Source organism: Geospiza fortis, unplaced genomic scaffold (assembly GCF_000277835.1).
Source record: "Geospiza fortis unplaced genomic scaffold, GeoFor_1.0 scaffold424, whole genome shotgun sequence".
NCBI lineage: Eukaryota > Metazoa > Chordata > Aves > Passeriformes > Thraupidae > Geospiza > Geospiza fortis.
The window spans coordinates 1,735,277-1,754,608 of NW_005054354.1; the positions used below are offsets into that span (position 1 = coordinate 1,735,277).

The 19,332-nt window shown below is 37.4% G+C and overlaps 1 protein-coding gene across 1 annotated transcript in view; it reads left to right on the plus strand.

Moving 5' to 3' along the window:
- The first annotated feature begins 125 nt into the window (after positions 1-125).
- Positions 126-19,332, plus strand: part of COG5 (component of oligomeric golgi complex 5) — a 173,366-nt gene continuing 154,159 nt past the window's right edge. The window contains exons 1-6 of the mRNA XM_005423551.2: positions 126-207; positions 756-895; positions 1,893-1,950; positions 4,699-4,753; positions 4,848-4,917; positions 9,951-10,071. Coding sequence (XP_005423608.1) covers positions 126-207; positions 756-895; positions 1,893-1,950; positions 4,699-4,753; positions 4,848-4,917; positions 9,951-10,071 — 526 coding nt within the window. The remainder of the gene's footprint in view (positions 208-755; positions 896-1,892; positions 1,951-4,698; positions 4,754-4,847; positions 4,918-9,950; positions 10,072-19,332) is intronic.

The following is a 19,332-nucleotide window of genomic DNA, read 5'->3' on the forward strand; positions in this document are numbered from 1 at the left end:
GGGCCCCCGGCCGGAGGGTCCCCTGTGAGGGCGGCGTTGGGCCGGGCAGGTGGGGGAGCCCCGCACCTGCGAGTCACGGGAGTTGGGGCGGAGGAGCGAGTGCCCCGGCGCGGGGAGGGACCGCGATGGGTGCGCGGAGTGTGCGCTGGGGCTCGCTTGCTCCCAAAGAGAAAAAAATTGCACTAGAAGGAGAGGCGAAGGTGCTGGGTTGAGTTGAGAGTAGCTGTCTGGGAACTCTGGTTTTGCTTGATCCAGAGTCATAGTTGCAGTATTATTTCATAATTGTTTTATAAACTCACACCGTTGTCGAAATCCGGTATGATTTCATGAAATTTTGTCTCATGCTACTTGTCAGTGATCTGCAGCTGACTCGTGTGTTTGGTTATGGGTACAGGCTCAACAGCTTCTCCCGGTTACACTGTAAAGTTTGAGAAAATAAGGTATTGATACTTTTTAGTGTATTCTGCTCAAGAGGAGGGCGTGGGGAATAAAGAAACATGTGACTTTATCACCATTTGCAAAAAAAAAAAAAAAAAAAAAAAAAATCCCCAAAACAAATACGAACCCCAGTTACCGGTTCCAGACTTGTTTCTCATGATTGTGCCCTCTTCCGACGTTTGTACTATGTGACGTAGAGAACATTTACTGTTATGTTGAAGAAATTGACAGAGATCTGTACACTACAGGGCTATAAGTATTATTTCATTCTTCCAAACCATGAAAATAAATCCCTACAATCCTAAATCCTTTTTCAGAATGTTATGCTGACTTCTTCAGAGAAGACTTTGATGTGAAAGCTTACACTTCCCAATCCATCCATCAGGCTGTGATAGCTGAGCAGCTGGCCAAACTTGCTCAAGGTATTAGTCAGTTGGATAAAGAGCTGCATTTACAAGTAAGTTTAAAGCATACCTGTTATTCTGGGGTGATTGATATTAACTGGTCAAAAACTTAGTATTCTTATGAACTTGTAACTTGTGAAATTGCCCAGTGTCCTCTGCAAGCAGTTACTAAAGGTACAGCTTGCAGCTAAACTAGTAGTGAGTTTGACAACTCAGTTAAGCCCACACTCAGTACTCCTACCAGGCAGCCATGTATTGTTTCAGTTTTTGTAGTCTTATCACTGTGTGCTGTTTTACTCTTCCTTGTAAGAAGGAAGACTCTTTCCAAATGATTGTGTCAACTATCATAAACACTTGAGGCCGTGTTTCAGCATGGCATTGTGAGAAGATAGGGAGAACTTGTACCTTTACATCATGTGCTGAAGAGTAGCATAAGCCCTGGGACTTACCTTTAGCTAGGCAGATATAACCTATGCTAACACACCCCTACACCTTCAGAAAGGCTTTTGAGTTAAGATAGAAGACTTTTTCTATGCAGAAATCATAAATCCACAGTAGACATTGCAATGAGAACACTTGCTAAGTTTGTCTGTAGTTTCAAAACTTGCTTCTTCCCTCCCCCTGCCCCAGTTAGTAAGTTCTTTGGGAACTTACTAATACTTACTTACTTCTATAAATGTCATAAACAGAAAAAAAAAAGAATATACGTTATTATGGTATGATTAGTAAGTTCACATTTACAGTTATTAAATATCAAGATGTATTGAAATGTGATTGCTTTGCTAGCTTTTATTAAGATGTCAGCTCTGCTGCACGTCTTAATTTCTGACCCTTTTCTTATTCTGAGCTTGATGCTTTTGTGAGTTAAAACACCTTGTGTTCTTAAAACCCTTTCTCCTGTAAGATGTACCTGCTTTTTCCTGTATCTGGCTAATGTAGGGATGCTGATACTTAAATGCCTAATGTAGGAATGATTGTGATATATTTAATACTTCTTTTAGGCTCATGACCCCATTTTTCTCTTTTGATTTCTTTATTGGTTTTTTTAAGGTTGTTGCAAGACATGAAGATCTGTTGGCCCAAGCAACTGGAATTGAATCCCTGGAAGGTAAATATTCCTATATTATGCTGGCTATCCTTACAGTGGAGGAAGCACTTTTAGGATCTGTGCTGGGAACTCATTCACTGCCAACTTTGGTCTCTAATATTAAAGATCCAGATCTGATTTCTGAGGAGTAATATGTGGCAGCTTTTTTGTTTTAGTTTTTTTTCCTTACGTCAGTAGATGGAGCTCCAAGGAGAAGATTTGGCTGATACTTCTCTGGAGTAGCTTCCTCAGCAGAAAATGTATTTTGATAATGTTCTGAGCAACTTTAGCAATAAAGCCTTCTTTTACCTTTTAATATATTTTTCTAAATAAGCCTAGTTTTGTTGCAACATTGGTAGGTGTCTGTTGCCATAAGCACCAATTTTCTGTTGCACGTGCATGTGTTGCATAGTTTGCACATCTTTACCAAAGAGGCTACAACACATAATCTAAACCATGTTGAGATACTTTTTACTAGGGAAGGGCTCCTAAGTTAAATATATACTTTTGTTTTATTCCACTCTTTGAGATGCGGATTTTAACATAAACTGCTGATTTTCAAAGGCTTGCTTAGGAACCATTGACTGTATAGAAGATGGTTGCAATATATTGTTCTCATGCCAGGAGCTCATTAAACCTGCCATTCTGCTCTTTGTCACTTTGCTGAGAGTGTCATATGGTTTGGTATTGTGGTGGGGTTTTTTGGTGCAGACAGTATCCTTAGTGTTTGGAGCTGCTTGGGTTCACTGTTCTGTGTCAGTAATTGCATATAGCTGTAAAATGAAAGAAATGGCTGTTTAATCTAGTAATGGTAGCTCCTGAATAACTTTTTAAACAGCTAGAGAATCAAGTATAGAAAACTGAAATATATGTCATTCTCCAAATAAGAAGTAGACAGGAATGTGTAGTGAATCTTGTGAGTGATAAATACCTCCCTGTAACAATCTTCAGCAACTTGTGCTACATGGAATTCTGTTTTCTGAAATGATGGTTGTTTCTGAAGGCATTTCTTCCTAAAATTGCTCTGAGGAAAGAACGATGTACTTCAAAACAACTACTAAGTTAGGAAACATTTCTATAAGACAGGTGTGGTAAATAATACATGTTTTACAACTAATATGGCAAAGTAAAAATACAATTCAATTCACCTTAAATTTTTTGAAATTCTTCCTTTTACTTAGGTTTGTGCTCTTAAAGGAAACACTGAGTCGAGATTCATAAGAAAAATAAAAGATAAATGTCAACAGATTTTTTAATTGTGAAGTTAGAAATGCATAGCTCTTGGTATATTTATCAAGTATGTTAGCAAGTGAAGATTATGGAGCTAAATCACAGCATGCACAGTCATTTGGATGTGTGAAAGTGAATCTCATTAAACATTTCAAATTGGTACACCCAGCTTGTAGAGTCTTTTCTTTTTTGGGCCTCTGCACTTTTTTTAATGGTACACAGCTCTGCTCTGTGTATTCTTTTCTGTCTATAGGTAGTTCAGTAGGTATCTTGAGCTGCCTCTTATTTTAAGATTAGGATGAATTGTATCATGATCTATCTTCCACAGCAGGTGGAGAGGGGGGAGTGCCTTTTCACCCATCCTTATTCTGTCCTTTGGGAAGAGGGCTCTTGGGTGCTTAATAGCACTATTACAGCCATAGATGCAGCAATGTTGTGCCACTGGCCCTCCCCCATTATTGCTATGTGGGGTAGACAGTGCAGCCTATTTTGCCAGCTTTTCCTGGCCAGATCTTCATCCTCATGATCTGTTGCATGCCATACCATGTATGAATAACAGTGAACACACGAGCCTGTCACTCAGCTAATAGTTCTGAAATATGGAGAAGATGAGAATTTACATATCTATATAAAATGAGTGAGATACAGTCATAATACAGGACAACCTGAATGTAACTATTTGTAGTAGTTTTGTTTGTTTTCCATCTTACTGTATCATGCTGCAGTTCTATCTAATTTAATGATGGCATGCTTGCAAACAGGGCTCTACAAAAATGTAGTGTGTTTTAGAACGCTAACAGTAACTGAAACAAAAATAATTTCATAGGCCTGGGTTTGTCTAACTTAATTAAATTCTCAGCAGGCTGATTCTGTATTGCAAAAATGACTCCTGTCCCCTACTACTTTGTTTGTAATTTACCAAGAAAAGAACAGGCATGCTTGTTGGCTTTCCTTGTGCTGCTTTGCCAAACTAATGTGGAACAAACATGATTAGGGTAGTTTGCTCTGCTTGTAATCTAAATTAGATGACCTTACGATGACACTGATACCTTACTTTTTGCTAAAGATCCTTATGCACAGGATGAAAACCTTGAAATAGAATAGTTTATCTTCTCAGTCCTCTTTGTCCTAGTCACTATGTTAAATAAATAGTGTTAAATATTTTGTGCCACTTTTATATATCATGTTCAGGTGTTTATACCAGGTTATATAATTTGATCTGCAGTCCAAATCAACATTCTCTTAGAAAGTAGCATCCTCTAAATAGTATTTGAAATTTCGCAGATTTTGGAGTGATATTTATTCTGCAAGTTTATGTTCTCTACCAATGCATTTTCTGTAACATTCAGTAAGTGACCTGCTCATTTTATTTCCCAATATGCATACTAATTTTGGTTTCTCTGATGCTCTTTTATACAAGGGGGAACTGTTTTGGTTTATACTAAAGTAGTTCCTATGATTTGAAGAAAAACTCATTCTATAATTTTCTGATGTTTCTATAATTGATGAATGATGTAAAAAATCTGCTTTATTTTGCAGGTGTCCTCCAAATGATGCAAACTAGAATTGGTGCTCTACAAAGCACTGTTGATAGGTATGACATTCATTATGCAATTAGAAAACATAAATCCTTATGTTCTATAATGCTATTTATTAACACTGCTATAATTTTCTCTTCTTGTTTTTAGAATTAGAGTCAAAATTATTGACCCCTACAACAAAATAGTGTCTCGCACAGCTCAGCTAGCAAAACTTCAAGTAAGTTGCATTAAAAATATATTTAAAAAAATATTTTTGAATGTGTGTTCACAATTGTCAGACATGAGTACAGTTTTTCTACTCCAGTAGCCTGTAGTTCATTATCAGTATTTTTCTGAAAATCAGTATTTGTTTCTCTTCAAGAGCTAAGGAGAAGTGCTTAGTAGGAAAGTAAGAAATTGACCTTTGCATTAGCTAATTGAGTTTTTGTAGAGACGGAGGGAAGAGAGAAGGGTTATCTGAGTATAGAATAATTAAATTCTTATAACTGTTTGTGTTATTTTGGTATTTAATGTTATGGTACTGTTGTGTAGAAGATGCTTTTCGCCCCTGAATTAGTGCAGGCTTTGCTGCAGTTTAGTAAAGAGTTTGAGAACTAATTCTTTCAAAATTCTTTCAAATTTCTTCAACAGTCAAGATGCAACTTAAGGAGCTATTTGTGGTTGTGGAGTTTTGTAAACCCAGGTGCATAGTTGTGCCTGCCTTTTAAATATAAGTGGAGTCTACAGAAGGATGTAGATGTCTGTTAGAGGATAGCAGTGAGAGAGAACTTATCACAATGATGGTGAGATAAGTGTCAAACACTTCCACTGATAATTTTATAGGAGTTGAAAAATTTTCCATAGATCTTCAGGAGTCATGTATCTGCATTCTCGTAAGTTTATGGTTTGAAATGCAACACAGCTCAGGCCCCACAAGTGCTTAATGAGTTATTGTTTGAACTGTTTGTCTTTGCAAGTTTACCTGAATTTTGAGCTGTGGATGTACACTCCAGTAGACTGCCATCTGCAAGTGACTGCTGTTGTAGAGTAGATGAAGCTGCAGACTCATGCAGTTTCTAGTCTGGGGGCTGGTGGAGCAGCTGCACTGTCTCTTGGCTGAACTTCTGTTTTCTGTGTTACTTTCAGTAGAAATGAAGTTCAGCAGGAAGTTCGGCAGGGAGCTCTTAACACCCTGTGTAGCCAGTTTGGCCAGATGCTACTGTTGTTTTCAGCACCAGCTGTTACTCTTTTTGCCACTGGCCAAAAGTCCCATGACTTCCATGTGGCAGGTTAGGTGCAGATTTTTTTGTTGTTCTCCGATGTGTGTTGTGCATGTAGAAAAAGTTGTGGGAATGTGGGGCTAGAGATGAAGATCTTTTGTACCCTGCCCTTACACAAAGTCAGACTGCAGGAGGATGTCTGAGGAGAAGGAGTCCCTGAACTTAGGAAATGTTTCTTGGATGCTTCCTCTTGGCTGTTACATGGGTTTTCCTGTGGTGTAAAAGCAGCATCCATCCAGAGTCAGCATTATTCAGGCTGTGCCAGGGGATTTGTAAGATCTGACTTTTTTTGCTGTAAGTCAGGAAAAAGAGGTGGAGAGTGGGAGTCTGGTAGGCTGCTCTTTTAGCATCGGTGTAGAAAGAGGAATGATGATTCCAGATTCTCTGCCAGTGAGAGTCAGTCTCATCACAAGAGCTGCTGTCCCTTCTTGTGTTGGCAAATACTTTGTGAGTGCTTTATGTTACACTACATTGCTGGGAGGAGTTGAGGGTCAGGACATCTAAATTAATTAATGAAGCTGAATTTATGGAGAACTGAGTCAAATCTCAACCCTCCAGCCTCCTAAAAATGCACTGCTGGGGTGTCCTTTACCTGGGGGACTTGTTTGTTGAGGAAGGGCACAGCACAGCAAGCAACTTCCTGGTGATGGCAGGGCTTATGATGTGAAATTGCTCCCAAATGCAACACTCGTGGTTTGGGACATTGTCAAACTTACTAATTTTATCAGCTGATCTACAGTTGGTAGATGTAGATGTAGGTGGCTGGTAAAAGAGGTTGCCTTCTGTCAAAATCTGTAGGGTTGGCAGGTATGTTTTGCTGGAATGTGTGAGTTTCAGTGTCTCTTGTAGTTGTGATGGTGTTGTTTTAATACCTCTGCATTGATTGCTGTGGGACTGCTCACTAACTGAAGGAATATTTGGCTTGCATAAAACTAGATTTTGCCATCCTTAATTGTTTTTAATATAGTCTGGCTTTTTCATAAACATTCTCACTGCAAGTTTGTTGTTAAATTTCAAATCTAGTCCTGAATTGTAAATCTCTGCTATGTTCTTGAACATATTTTGTCTTTCTGTGCTCTTAGAGCTTCATGGCATCCCCAGGCAGCAGCAGACACTGAAAGCTCACTTCCTGCTCTAAATGATACTGTCCTCTTCTGACTCTTTCCATAGTTGATCACAAGCTAAGTGGGAGTGGTTAACAGCTGATATGGGTAGACAGGGAGTTTGTCCTTCAGAGGATTCTTTTCTGCGAAGCTCTATTTAACTGAGTGTTTTTGCATGGTCTCTTATTTCAGTGTCTTGGTGTATGAAAAACTTTATAATAACAAAACATTTAAAAAAACCCCAATAATTCTGTATTTTAAAGTTATTCTTACTTTAAAATATTTACCAGTAGCAGATGTCTTTGTGATGCTACTGTAAATAAATAGAAAATATAGTCTGAAGATAGTGGGTTGTCTCCACTTTTTTCAAGCTTTATAAACAACAAAATATATCAATTCAGTTACCTGCATATATGAGCTACACACTGGCACATTTTCAAGTGACTCTCTCTTTATAATTAAATCTTCTTTCAGTAATTTCTTAAAATTTCTTCAATTTCTTTCTTAAAATGAATTTGAGATTAAAAGTAAGAAGCTTTTTGATGGTTCAAATTGTAGCCATAATTTCTGTTATTGTTGGCATGTTGTTTAAAATTCAGGAGATAACTAATATGTAATCTCAAAAAAAATTGGTGTTTATTTTTAATTTTACTTAAAATGACTTGGACTGACTGAGGCCACTGGCCTTTTCCAAATTAATTCTTGCTTGATCAGTAGAATTTGTTTCTTCCTGGATGAAAGCATCTCCTTTAGAAAAGCATACTTGATCAACTCAGGGAGGGAATGTTTCCTGAATTAATTCAGACTGCTGTTATGTGGGTAGTCAGTTAGAGGATCTGGCATCTGTGAAAAGCTCCACCATTGGATACAGTTCTTTATTTCTGTTACATGTCCTTACATATAGCATTCTTTTGCTGTGATTGGGGGTTTTATTAAGTTGGACAGCTCACACAGATGAAAATACTTGAGTGAAACAGAATCTTTGTCAAGGGTAGAATGCAGTAGAAATCACTACAAAATTTAGACTGTGTCTTCAGGTCTTTTGATTTTTTTCTCCTACTAATTCCCAGGGCTAGAAATGAAAACTTTTTTTGCTCTTGTATCTAAATGCAACTTCTCCCATCTCTTACTCTCTTTTAAAAGATTGTTTCTTGGGACAGGAAATAATAAGCAGCAATTCAACAAAAAAGAAATACTCTTTGGGTGTAAAGTAAAAGGTGGTTTGAAAATAACAGAAGGTGAATTCCCAGGGAAAAACCTTAGTCAGAGGTATACAACTGGCTTAGAGGGTAAATAATTTTGAAAGCAAAATAGTAATACTAAGCCCTCTCTTTTGGTGAAGCACAGTGCACTATACTAGAAGCTATTTTTGATTAGTCTTGCAGAAATTTAGTTCACAGATATGAAAGTGATATGCGGATCAAGATTTTTCTAATTAAAGAAATGAATTAATAAAAACTAATACATTAATCTCTCAAAGCAGGATAAGCCCCACTTAAGTCTCACAAAGTATAATAGAAATCACATGGTTAAGTTATCACAGAAGGCATAGAAAACTTGCACTTCAGACTGTGATAGAGAGCCCAAAGCAGTGAGAGTATTTAGGTTTTCTCTGATGTGCCTCAGTGGGTTTTTTTCTAATTTTTCTTTTTTATTTTGTTTAATATGTTAGATGTTTAATAAAATTAAACTATAAATATTTGTGGATTTGTTAGTTTGTGTTGGCATAGGGAAGAGACTGCCAGGTTGTACAAGTCTGCTGTGGATATTGGTTGAAATTATTCACTGGTATAATTTTTTATATGTGCACTTCACTTTTCAATAAATGAACTTGAGTCTGAAAAAGAAGTTCTAAGTCTTGCTGGATACTAAATATTTTTTAAAGTAATTTAAAATTAATTTTGATATCCATAAGGTTAATACTTCAGAAGACTTTGCCTTCAGTACCAGGGAAAATAGCTCCAAACAACTATGTCATACTCCAAATTTCTCACTTGCCACCCTTGTTAATCTGATTGCAGATTTTGGACTGTATCTATGGCGGTATCTATGAAATCTGAGTTGCATTTCTGAATTCTATTTTAGTTGTTACTCTCTCCAGAATGTTGCTGTTCCCCTAGCATGTATTTCAAGGTATTAGTTGAGTGAAAAGTTATGAAACTATTATATTTGATTCAGATGTCAGCAATGCCTGTTATTCTAATTTGGTGCTAATAAAAGCACACATGAATATGGTTCTTAAAAATTTATGTAAATGTCCATATTCCAATTTTTTAACTAAGAATGCCATGTATTTTAATAACCATGTGAAGGAATGTGAGTTAAGAGTTGGCTGAATGAAGGTGACTGGCCTTCTGGAAGTTTTGCTGAGAGTTAGTTTTTACATATATGCCTACCATAAGAGTCAATATCTGTGATAACAATTTAGTCTTTATGTTTTGTTGTCTTCTGAAATAAGTGCTGCCATTTTGCTTCTTTTGGATGAGTATTTGCTTGGCAAAGCCAACTTCTTAACTTTGCTAAAGCTTTAAGAGGGGAGGAGTATTGAGGAGAGATGCACAAGGTAAAATAAAACTCACTTCTAATTAGAAATAGAACATGCCTCTGTTATGGGATTCTGAGTTTCCTTTGTTTTCTGTGTGGGTAGTGACAGAATAATCTCAGTAGCCCCATGAATATAATTACCATCTTTTGGAAGTCTTCATCTATATAACATAGAATCATATTAAAAAAATTTGGAAAAAAAGGGATTTCAGTGTTCTAAAGTTCCTTGTTTTTATTCACATTCACATTTCCTTTTTTGGTTAAGACGTTTTCATATTTGAGTAGTGGTATTATGTGATGGTAATGTACTGATAATATCCCCTAATGCCACGATTTCCCTGCAGGCTGCCTGTGACTTGCTGCGGAGGATCATACGCATCTTGTATCTCAGTAAGAGACTTCAAGGACAACTGCAAGGAGGAAGCAGAGAGATAACAAAAGCTGCCCAGAGTCTCAATGAACTTGGTGAGCCCTTCTTAATTACTTTTAGATACATTTTTAGCTTGTGCTCACATGACTCACACTAGTGTTTGAGGTAAAGAAACAGCCAAAACTTTTTACTGTGTTCTTGCTTTCTACTTCCTGATTTAAATTGAGAAATAGGATGGACAGAACTTATTAGTCCTTTACATATTTTTGTATGACTTCTCTAGATACAGGTGTTTAATAACGTGAAAATTCTGTGATAATACCCTATGTTCTTTTGGGCAACAATTTCTTTGTGAAGGAATTTCGTACTGGTTTATGTTTCTATAAAACACCCTAAGAGGTAGCAGATATATATTCAGCTTTTGGGAGACATTGAACTATAATAAGGCATAGTTTAAATTACAGTTTATGTCGTAAAAGAAAGATATTGGCCATGTGGCTTTTATGAAACCCATAGATGATATGATATACAGATACCTAACCTAGTTCAGATACTGGAAGTGTTCTGCTGCAGTAGTGACTAATTTACCCTTTATTTTATTGGCTTGTGTGAAGAAGAGTGAGGTAGTTCTCATGAAGGCTCGTGTTACATTGCTAGAATGTTTTCTATATTTGAGCTAGCTTGGGAAATTCCACACTGTGCTGCAGGATGCAGTGAGGAGCATCCCATTAGTCTTGGAGATCAGTTAGTGGTGTTGTATATGGTATCTTGCCAGCTGTTTCTCCTCTGATTTAATGGTATTCAAATTCCAGCTTCCAAAAATAGGTTGTGGGAGGGCTAAACTATCAAACATTCACAATCATCCTGAAGTTTATTTTGCATATTTGTCACTACTGCTCTTTTTGTACTGTGTGATCAAAAAATTATTAGACAATGACTTAGTCCTATAACTGGCAGATGCTGTGTTGCAAGCAGAAAGTTTATGTATTTATTTAGTATATCAGTCTGATTGGAGCACTTAGGTGCCAGCTGTATCATTGTAAGTTAGAATATTTTTTCTGATTATTTTTACCTTTCTTTCCATTTTGCTCTACCATTACATCTTCAGAATATATAAAATAATACTGTCTGTTAACTACCTGGATTACCTTGATCCTATTGAACAAATTAGTACAATTTAATGGTAAAATCTGAGATGCTTAGTGTAGTTTTTAGCGTTTCTTTCTTTGATAGAAAATACTTTGTACTACTCATCTTCCTCTTTTTTTGTTTCACCATTTGTGGAGGGATAGAATGTAAGAAATTAAAGATAGTGCAGAAGGTAGTCTCACCCCTGAGGAGTTGCAGCTGTACTAAATCTCCAAAGATTAGGAACAGGCCTGCCCTTAATAGGCCACAGCTATGTCCAGTAAGAGGCTGAGTGCTACAAAAGAGTGGGTTAGCTGGATGAGGGGAGAGTTGGAGTTTGTTGGCTGTGCTGTGAAGAAGGAGTCAGTGCTGTGAGGAGCTGCCCGTGAGAAATCACTGAGAAGGTGTGGGAGCTTTGCAATAAGATGACAACAACCATTTAAATAAAAAAAAAGAACTTGCACTTTCTTTTGTTGAAATGCCAGAGTCTTTTGAGTTTCTTGTTTTCAAATACTTGGTGTTTTCCTGAAGCTTAGCCAAGTCTGAGTAATTATTGTTGAACATGAGGGGAAATGTGTCCCCTTAGGTAACCCTTTTGAATTGGATCATGCAGTCCATGGGGGTAGCCAAGGCTTGTGGTCCTTAATTTAATCCTTCATCCTTAGTTCTGGGTATTTATGGCCAGGTAAAATACCTTGTCTACTGTCATTTCTCTCTCCATCTCCTTTCCTGGTATTTCTTCCTTTCATCTCTCTTACCTCTCTATCTTTGTCACCCTTGGCTGGTTGGCATTCTTCCTGCTTCCCAGCTGGCCATGCCTCCCAGCATGGTGTGGATGGGAGCACCCCCCTGAGGACCTACTGTTGCAGGGAATTGGAGGTGCCTGTCCCATGTGGAGAGGCAGTGACTGCTGGCTGTGGGGTAGCTCTGTTCCAAGGGGAGGAGAGCTCAGGGGGCTGCCCTCAGCATGGGTCAGGGTTCTGCTGTGGGAGTCAGCAGGGAGTGTGGGGTATGGCTGGGGAAGTGCTGTGCTGTGCTTCTGGACTTGGAAAGCATTGGGATGGGTGGGCTATCTCTAGCAGAGAGGTGGTGGGGGTGGTGGTGGTGGTGTGTGGCAGGAGAGCACTGGGGATGTGGTGGCTTGGGGTGAGACTGTGCAAGTGCTGTGCTTCAGGAAGATGGGAAATGTGATGTGCTCTGAGAGTGGGAAGCATGGGAACAGCACTGAGAGCTGGCAATTCAGTTGGTGAGATATGAAAGCTTTGGGGAAATGCTGCAACATCTGATGGTAGTAAATAGGTGGTAGACATGAGTGGTGTGAAAGCCTGGTATTGGATAGGGACCTCTGTGTCACAGAGGCTTGCTTTCATGTCCCAGATGAATACTGATCTGTGGTTTTAGCCAGATATTCCTGAATATCCCTTTCATCTCTTGTTCAAGGAAAAAATAATTCCATTGTTTATTACCTTTCTGTTATACATGTGGTGCAGAGTAATTTCTGCTTTGTCAAACTCAGCCCTGTGATATTACTGTGAAAGCTTTGCACTTGCTGTGGTAAGATACCTTCCATTGCTTCTAAGGTATTCTGTGCAGAATCTTGAGATAACTGTCAAGTTTTTTTTAATGTACTGCTATGTGCATATTATATATGCTATGTGTATGTTTATATATATTTATGTATGTAATGTGTGTATGTTTGGGGGACACAAATGTGCATGTTTAGGTATGTATTTAACATATGTTCCTGTAGCTGATCTATGTTAGTTCCATCACAACTTTTACTTAGTTGTGTACTGAAGTTTATTTTGTAGTGATGGAAAAGGCTATAGTAAATATATAGAATATGTGAATTAGGTAGAAATATGTGTCAATTTGAGAAACTACAAGAAACAGTAGCTTTTACTGAGAAGCAGTTTTTTTCTGACCTGACTTCCTTAAGCAAAGGAGCTCTAGAACAAATAAGCTATTTGTTAGAGTCTGTATAAGAGTGCTGTTAAATAGTAGGATGCACAGATTTATCAAGAATGAATCCTGTTTAACCAACCGTATGTTCTTTGTTGGCAGCATAACAGGCCTTGGGACTGGAGAGATCAATGACTGTCTTGTAGTTTGATTTAAATAGGGCTCTTGACACCATTGATTTAAATAGGGCTCTTGACACCGTGTCACACTACAGGATTGGCAATAGAATCCAGATGAAAATGTCATGCAGTGAATGCAGAAGTTCAGAGAAAACTGTACCCCAAAAGCCTTCATCTGTTGTTCACTTACCAAGCAATATATCAAGCAGGGTGTTGCTAAAATGTGTTCTGTAGCTGGCTTGTATTTTCATTAATGAGTTGTGTGATGTAATATGACATATATCCTTATTAAATTTACTACCAATAATCAAGCAGAGAAGAATGGGAGGTATGTTGGGAAACAGGATTAGAATGAAAAATATTCTTAGCGAATTGGAGATACGTCTTACCTGAACTGATTTTATTTCTCTTTCAGACAAGTGCAAAGTCCTCACAGTAAATAGTTCTAGTTAAGAGGGAGAACAGGAGAAATGACTAAACGGATTACAGTTCTGCTGAGAGGTTGATAGTTCCTCACAAATTGAGTGCAAGCCACTTGTCCATTTATTTTGTAGCAGTGTGACATTGTTGGCAATAAAGTTTGTGCTGATATTTGTAAGGAGGGGTATTGTGTGCAAGGCACTTGAAAATAATCTTTTGTTCATGCTTCAAACAGAGTATCAAGTCTCTTTTGAAGCACCTCATTGAAGGAAGATGTATGTTAATTAGAGAAACTCCTAAGCACAGCAGCAATGGTGGCTGAAGGTCTTGAGGATAGTGGGTGAAGGAGCTGGAACTGTGTGGCTGTGTTTTGGAGAAGAGGGGAGTGAGAGGGAGAGTAATGTTCTTCAGATGAACAAAGGTTTTTCAGATAGGAAGAGATTAAATGGCTCTCCATATGCACTGCGATTTAAACAGTAAGTAATGGGCCTGAAATGAAGCAAAGGAATTTTTTTTCTGAAATATTAGGAAAGAGTTCTGCCAGAAATTATAGTTTCAGGGGAGCTGTGAAACAGTTTTGAAGCCTTTTTAAAAGTGTTTTAGACAAAGCATGTACCAGGAGTGAAATCATGTAGTCATGGAATAGCTTGGGTTGGAAGGAATCTTTAAAGCTGATCTAGTTCAACTCCTCTGCAATAAGCAGGGATAATTAGATAGGGATGATTTTGCCTTGAAGTGGGAGGACTCAGTGAGGTGATCTGCTCCCAGTCCTTTGTGTCTCTTGGAGATATTCCCCTCCTTCCCCATTTTTTTGTTTGTTTGGTTGGTTTTGCTTTTAAATTTTTTTTTAATTGGCATGCTTCATATAAAATGTTCTTCACAGGTTGGTTTGTTGGGCATTGTTCCCAGATACCACCTGGAATATTATTAGAACAGTGTGACAGGAAATTTCATGCCATCACTTCAGCCTCTTCTTATCATTCCTTTAGATGAGATAGAAAAATTTCCTCAAAGACCTTCATCTCAACCCTCTGACACAATTACTTCTCTTCTGGTTTTGACTGACATTCACATAAACTTCACATAGTTCATTGTGTTACTTGAGTGCTGCAAAAACTGACCCTCAAAAGCTATTATGTCAGTCTGGGCTAGGAGAATGCAGTGAGCAGGAAAAGGAAGGTGATACTGACTGTGTGAATGTAAGTGTCTTGTGTCTATTTTTTTCCCTTTTTCTGGGAAAGAAGGCAAGCTGCCTGACTGTTTTTAAGAAAGATGTTACTGTATTTCTCTTTCAGTTTTTTAGTATTTGGGATGAGTGATGAATATTGTTATGTGTTTATCTAAATACTAAGCACTACTTAGTATTCAGGAGACAACAGTATTCAGGAAACAACAGTTTTAATTTGTTGTTTTAGTGGTAAGTATTAAGCTAGTTTATTTTATACTAGTTAGCTCTATCTGTTGCCAGGTAGAATTACCTTTAATTGTGGTTTCCACAGTGTACCTTATTATTTGAATATTAAAATAGCCTAAGTAGCCTAGCTAATACACAGTGACTTATTCTGAAGTGATTGCAGATTGGCTGGCTGCAATATTTGTTCCTCAGGTTAAATATTGTTGTCTAAAAGCTGTTTCATTTTAGCTGCTACAATTTTTGCAGTAACATTCAATATGTGTTATGTGTCTGTACACAAGTATTACTAAACTTGCAATGGTAAACTGTCTGAACACCTGCCATGGATACTGTGGCAGCTCTCTTTCACTGCCGCCTTCTTCCTGTATTCTGCTCAGTCATGAACTTCGTTTTTTTTTTCTTCTGTTCCCAGCAATAATTTACAGTGTATGATTGCCAAGCCAGATCTTGTGCTGACTGCTGTTAAAGTGAGGATGGACTTGGCTACTGTCATGTCAGTGAAGTCTTTCACTGCTAGTAACAGAGCAGACAGATTTGGTGGTAATAATACTGCTGTACACAGTTTCTCATAAGAATCAACACTCATTAAACTAGAGGGAAGTGTTGCTTTCATGGTACTTTTGCTTGGAGACTTAGATGCCTTACAGTTTGCTGCCTTGTGCGATATCTAGTGTCCCCAAAATAATATAGCATGTCTGTAGCACAATGCATTGTTCCGTAGGGGTAAGTGAACTGATTTGATTAATAGAAATTACATGGCTTGGATTGCATGACTCTTTGCCTGGGGTAATTAGTCTTGCTGAGAGTGACTGAATTGTATTACTGGCTCAGAGCCATCTGCATTAGTGCCACTGCTTCAGGTGGTGCATCTGCATCCATAGGAAGTGCAAATATCCTGCTAAAACATTTTTCTTCTGTCCCTGGTGGTGTTAACAGTAACACTGCCAGACCTTGACTGAAGTGGTCTGGACTAAAAAATACCGTGCCTTTCTGTAGCTGAATGTAATCTCCATGTTCTTCAATTTCATGTTCCTTTCAGTTGAGTTGGTTTTTATTTTGCTTTATGTTTTTTGTGAGATTCTGTTACCATAAGATGGAAGATAATGCAAAAATTTGATGTGCAAATTTTTATTTGTAGTATTCCAGGCCAAAAAAAACCCCTTTCTGGTGGGAAAGTTAATTTTTTTCTTGTTGGCTTTTGAAATAAAGTACGTTCTTGGTGGTATGTTAGAAGTTCATTAATTTGAAACAGTGACTGTAAGATACCAAATTAATGTGCATGTAATAGAATGATTTTCAAAACTTAATACATTTTTTCATTATCAGGAGGCCACTAGTGTAAGACCTCTTTATCTTCTTTGAGCAAGGCAGACAGAGCATACAGATTTTATCATCAAATTATGTTTTGCTGCGACTAGGATTCCTAGCTTGGAAACCTGATGTTAGACAAAGCATTTTACATTAATATTTCACGTGTTTTACCTAATGTCTGGCATGCATTCTTCTTCTAAGCATTTCAGTAGAGCTCACTAAACAATTACAGGCACATGAGAGAAAAAACTTAAGTTTGAATTGATGCAAGAAAAAAATCCTATTGCAGTTTTGTTTTTCAGCATGTCCTTTAAATTACCAGGGTTTCGAATTTCATTTTCTTTATGCATACAGTTCAAGAAAAAGAATCAAAGTATGTTTGTAATTCTGGGATTTCTTCATGCCTAGTTTCCATTAAACAGCCATTAACTAGTTTCAAGTTTGCTGTATTAAGTGAAACTATTTTTTCATGTAAGCATTAAGTTTATTTCTGGTATTGATGAGATTAATCTTTTAGCTGTAACTACTCAAAAAATTTGATTTTGCCATACTATTAAGTGTTTGGTAAGTTTAGTCTCAAGCGCATAGGCCTTGTTGGAGGGCTGTGTGTCAGATGTTTTAAAATGGGTTTAGTATTCCACTTTCTATCGTGGTGTTAACCTGTTCCTAAGGGATATGTTACTGACAACCCAGTAGTAAGGCTGTGTCAGAAGTTAATTATGGTGTGTTCAAGTTGCTTTTGCTGTAGCATGGGGAGTATTTCTAAAAGTTTTTATCCATATTCCAGGTCTAGCAAAGACTACTTCTGTCTTTTGCTTTTTTCTTTTTCAGTTACAGATGTCTACACCTTTTGTTCCTTAGATTTCTAAATAGCTTTACTCTTTCCAGCTCCCTGTCATCTGTTCCCTAAATCTGATTTCTGCTATTTCATTATTAAGATCAGTTATGACTTTTATTGTATGATCTAATGTATAGAAGTTTTGGTTTTGGCCTGTATTACATTAAGCTAGGCTTCAGCAGGTACAGAGTAAAATCTGGGCCTGACAGCTCTTGGTTTATTCACTTCTAACAGGTCAGAGAGCTCCAGTGGGAAAGAAATGATAGTGGACAATAAGTAAGGAATGAGAGGGGGAAATGTGATGGACTGCCACAAAGTGTTTTCTGCTTGGAGATGAATTATTGTCAGGACAGCAGAATAACTGCACCCATTATGCAGTTGATAAATTATTATGCATTTAAACTGTCTATGGACAGGCACATAAGGCACAAATGGTGTTTGCATTGGTAGCACATTCAATTCAGTGTTTGAGATTAAGCCAGTACTTCTTATTTCTTAAAATTACTGTGACTGCAGTGTTTTGCATTTGCTTTGTGATCTAGAGGCTGTATCTGGGGTTTGTAGTGTCACCTAATGCTGAAATAAAGAGGCTTGGGAATTTTGAAAGAAGAACTGATTGGAAAGGAAGAATAGAAGGAGTGATGAAAAAGGAAATTGTAGAAGATGATCTTGGCAATTACACCATCCTATATTTTTTCATTAATAGGTTTAAATGTAAGGGCCCAGTCTCATAGTTCTTTTTTTCCCAATTTTTGTTTGTTTATTTTGAAATTAGTGAATTTAAATGCGTAACTCTAAAATCTGAAAACTGTACTTGTATTCTGTTTCTCTATTCTATTCTGTTACAAAATTCTCCTTCTCCTCTAAAAGTATCCTTATAGAGCAGTAAGGAGTTATACCAAACCTGTTTCTGTTTTGCTGTTAAGGCATATTTGTTCCCCACCAGAAGGATGGCATTGCAACAAGGTTTGAACCTTGTTTTTGTTTTCCCCATTGATCTTTTCAAGTGTTTGAGTAGTAAGTATTTTTGTATTTGTTAGCTAAGGTGTGTCATAAGAGTGGAGATATGAAAGGATTTGAGAGAACCAGCAACACAAATAGGCTTGTATTTATGAATTGATTTTCCATTGCAGAGGTTCTTCTGTTCGGTAGGTGGGGCACATGTATTTAGCCAAACTTGAAAGCTGGAAGCTTGCTGAGAAGACAATATTAGGTTGTGAAATACTGGCTTTTTGGCAATCAAGGCAGAGGGTACTCCTGGCTGAAGGCCTGTTCTAATGTAGTGACAAAGCAACGACAACAACTACAACTGGAAAACAATGTATAAATACCACTGAATGCATTGCAAATATAGATTATAGGTATGAAAAAATCTAAAATATTGCAAAAAAAAAGTAAATCCATGACTGACTGGAACCAGAAAGACACCTCTCATGGAATAACCTTATTAGTGTAGTAGTTTCCAGATTGTTCATAAAGATGGAGAATACGAGGACTTTTCAGTAAGTGCTCTTGTTTTCTGTTTGAAGACAAAGTAATTTGTTCTTCCATAGAGTAAGGATGCCAGCAGCTAACAAGGTTGTTACACAAAAGTGCTGAGTTACCAGAGACATTAGTTTGTAATTCTTTACTGGATAGGGAAGGAGAAAGTCCAGCTTGTGTTGTTTCAGCATTTAAAAGGAGAGAATATTTCTATTGATATCAATATCAAGTAGATACAAAGCTACTCTAAAAAAATAGTAGGCAAGTTGAATTCATTTGAAAGAAGAATTCAGGGCTGTAAAGCTGAATTAATGATAGTCAATTACCTTTTTATGAAAAATATGTGTTGTCAAACAAATTTGTGTGTTTTGCTTACTGAATTTATGCAATTGTGTAGATGCATTATAGATTTATGTACATAAATTTATATGACTTAAACCTCCCTTTAAGTTATTTTTCCCCAGAGCAGATATTTAAAAAAGCTATATTCTCCTCATCTCAGAGTTGCTCTACATTCTTAGTAGATGATTTTGTTACTAGGGGAGCTGGAAGAGAGAAAAAGTGGTAACTAAACTGTAAAGCTTTGGAGTTGGACCGTGTCCTTGCTGGGATTGCTTTACCAATGTTGTTTCTGTTCTTGCATTCATGCAGCTGTGTCAGACAAATCTGTCATTGTGCAAAT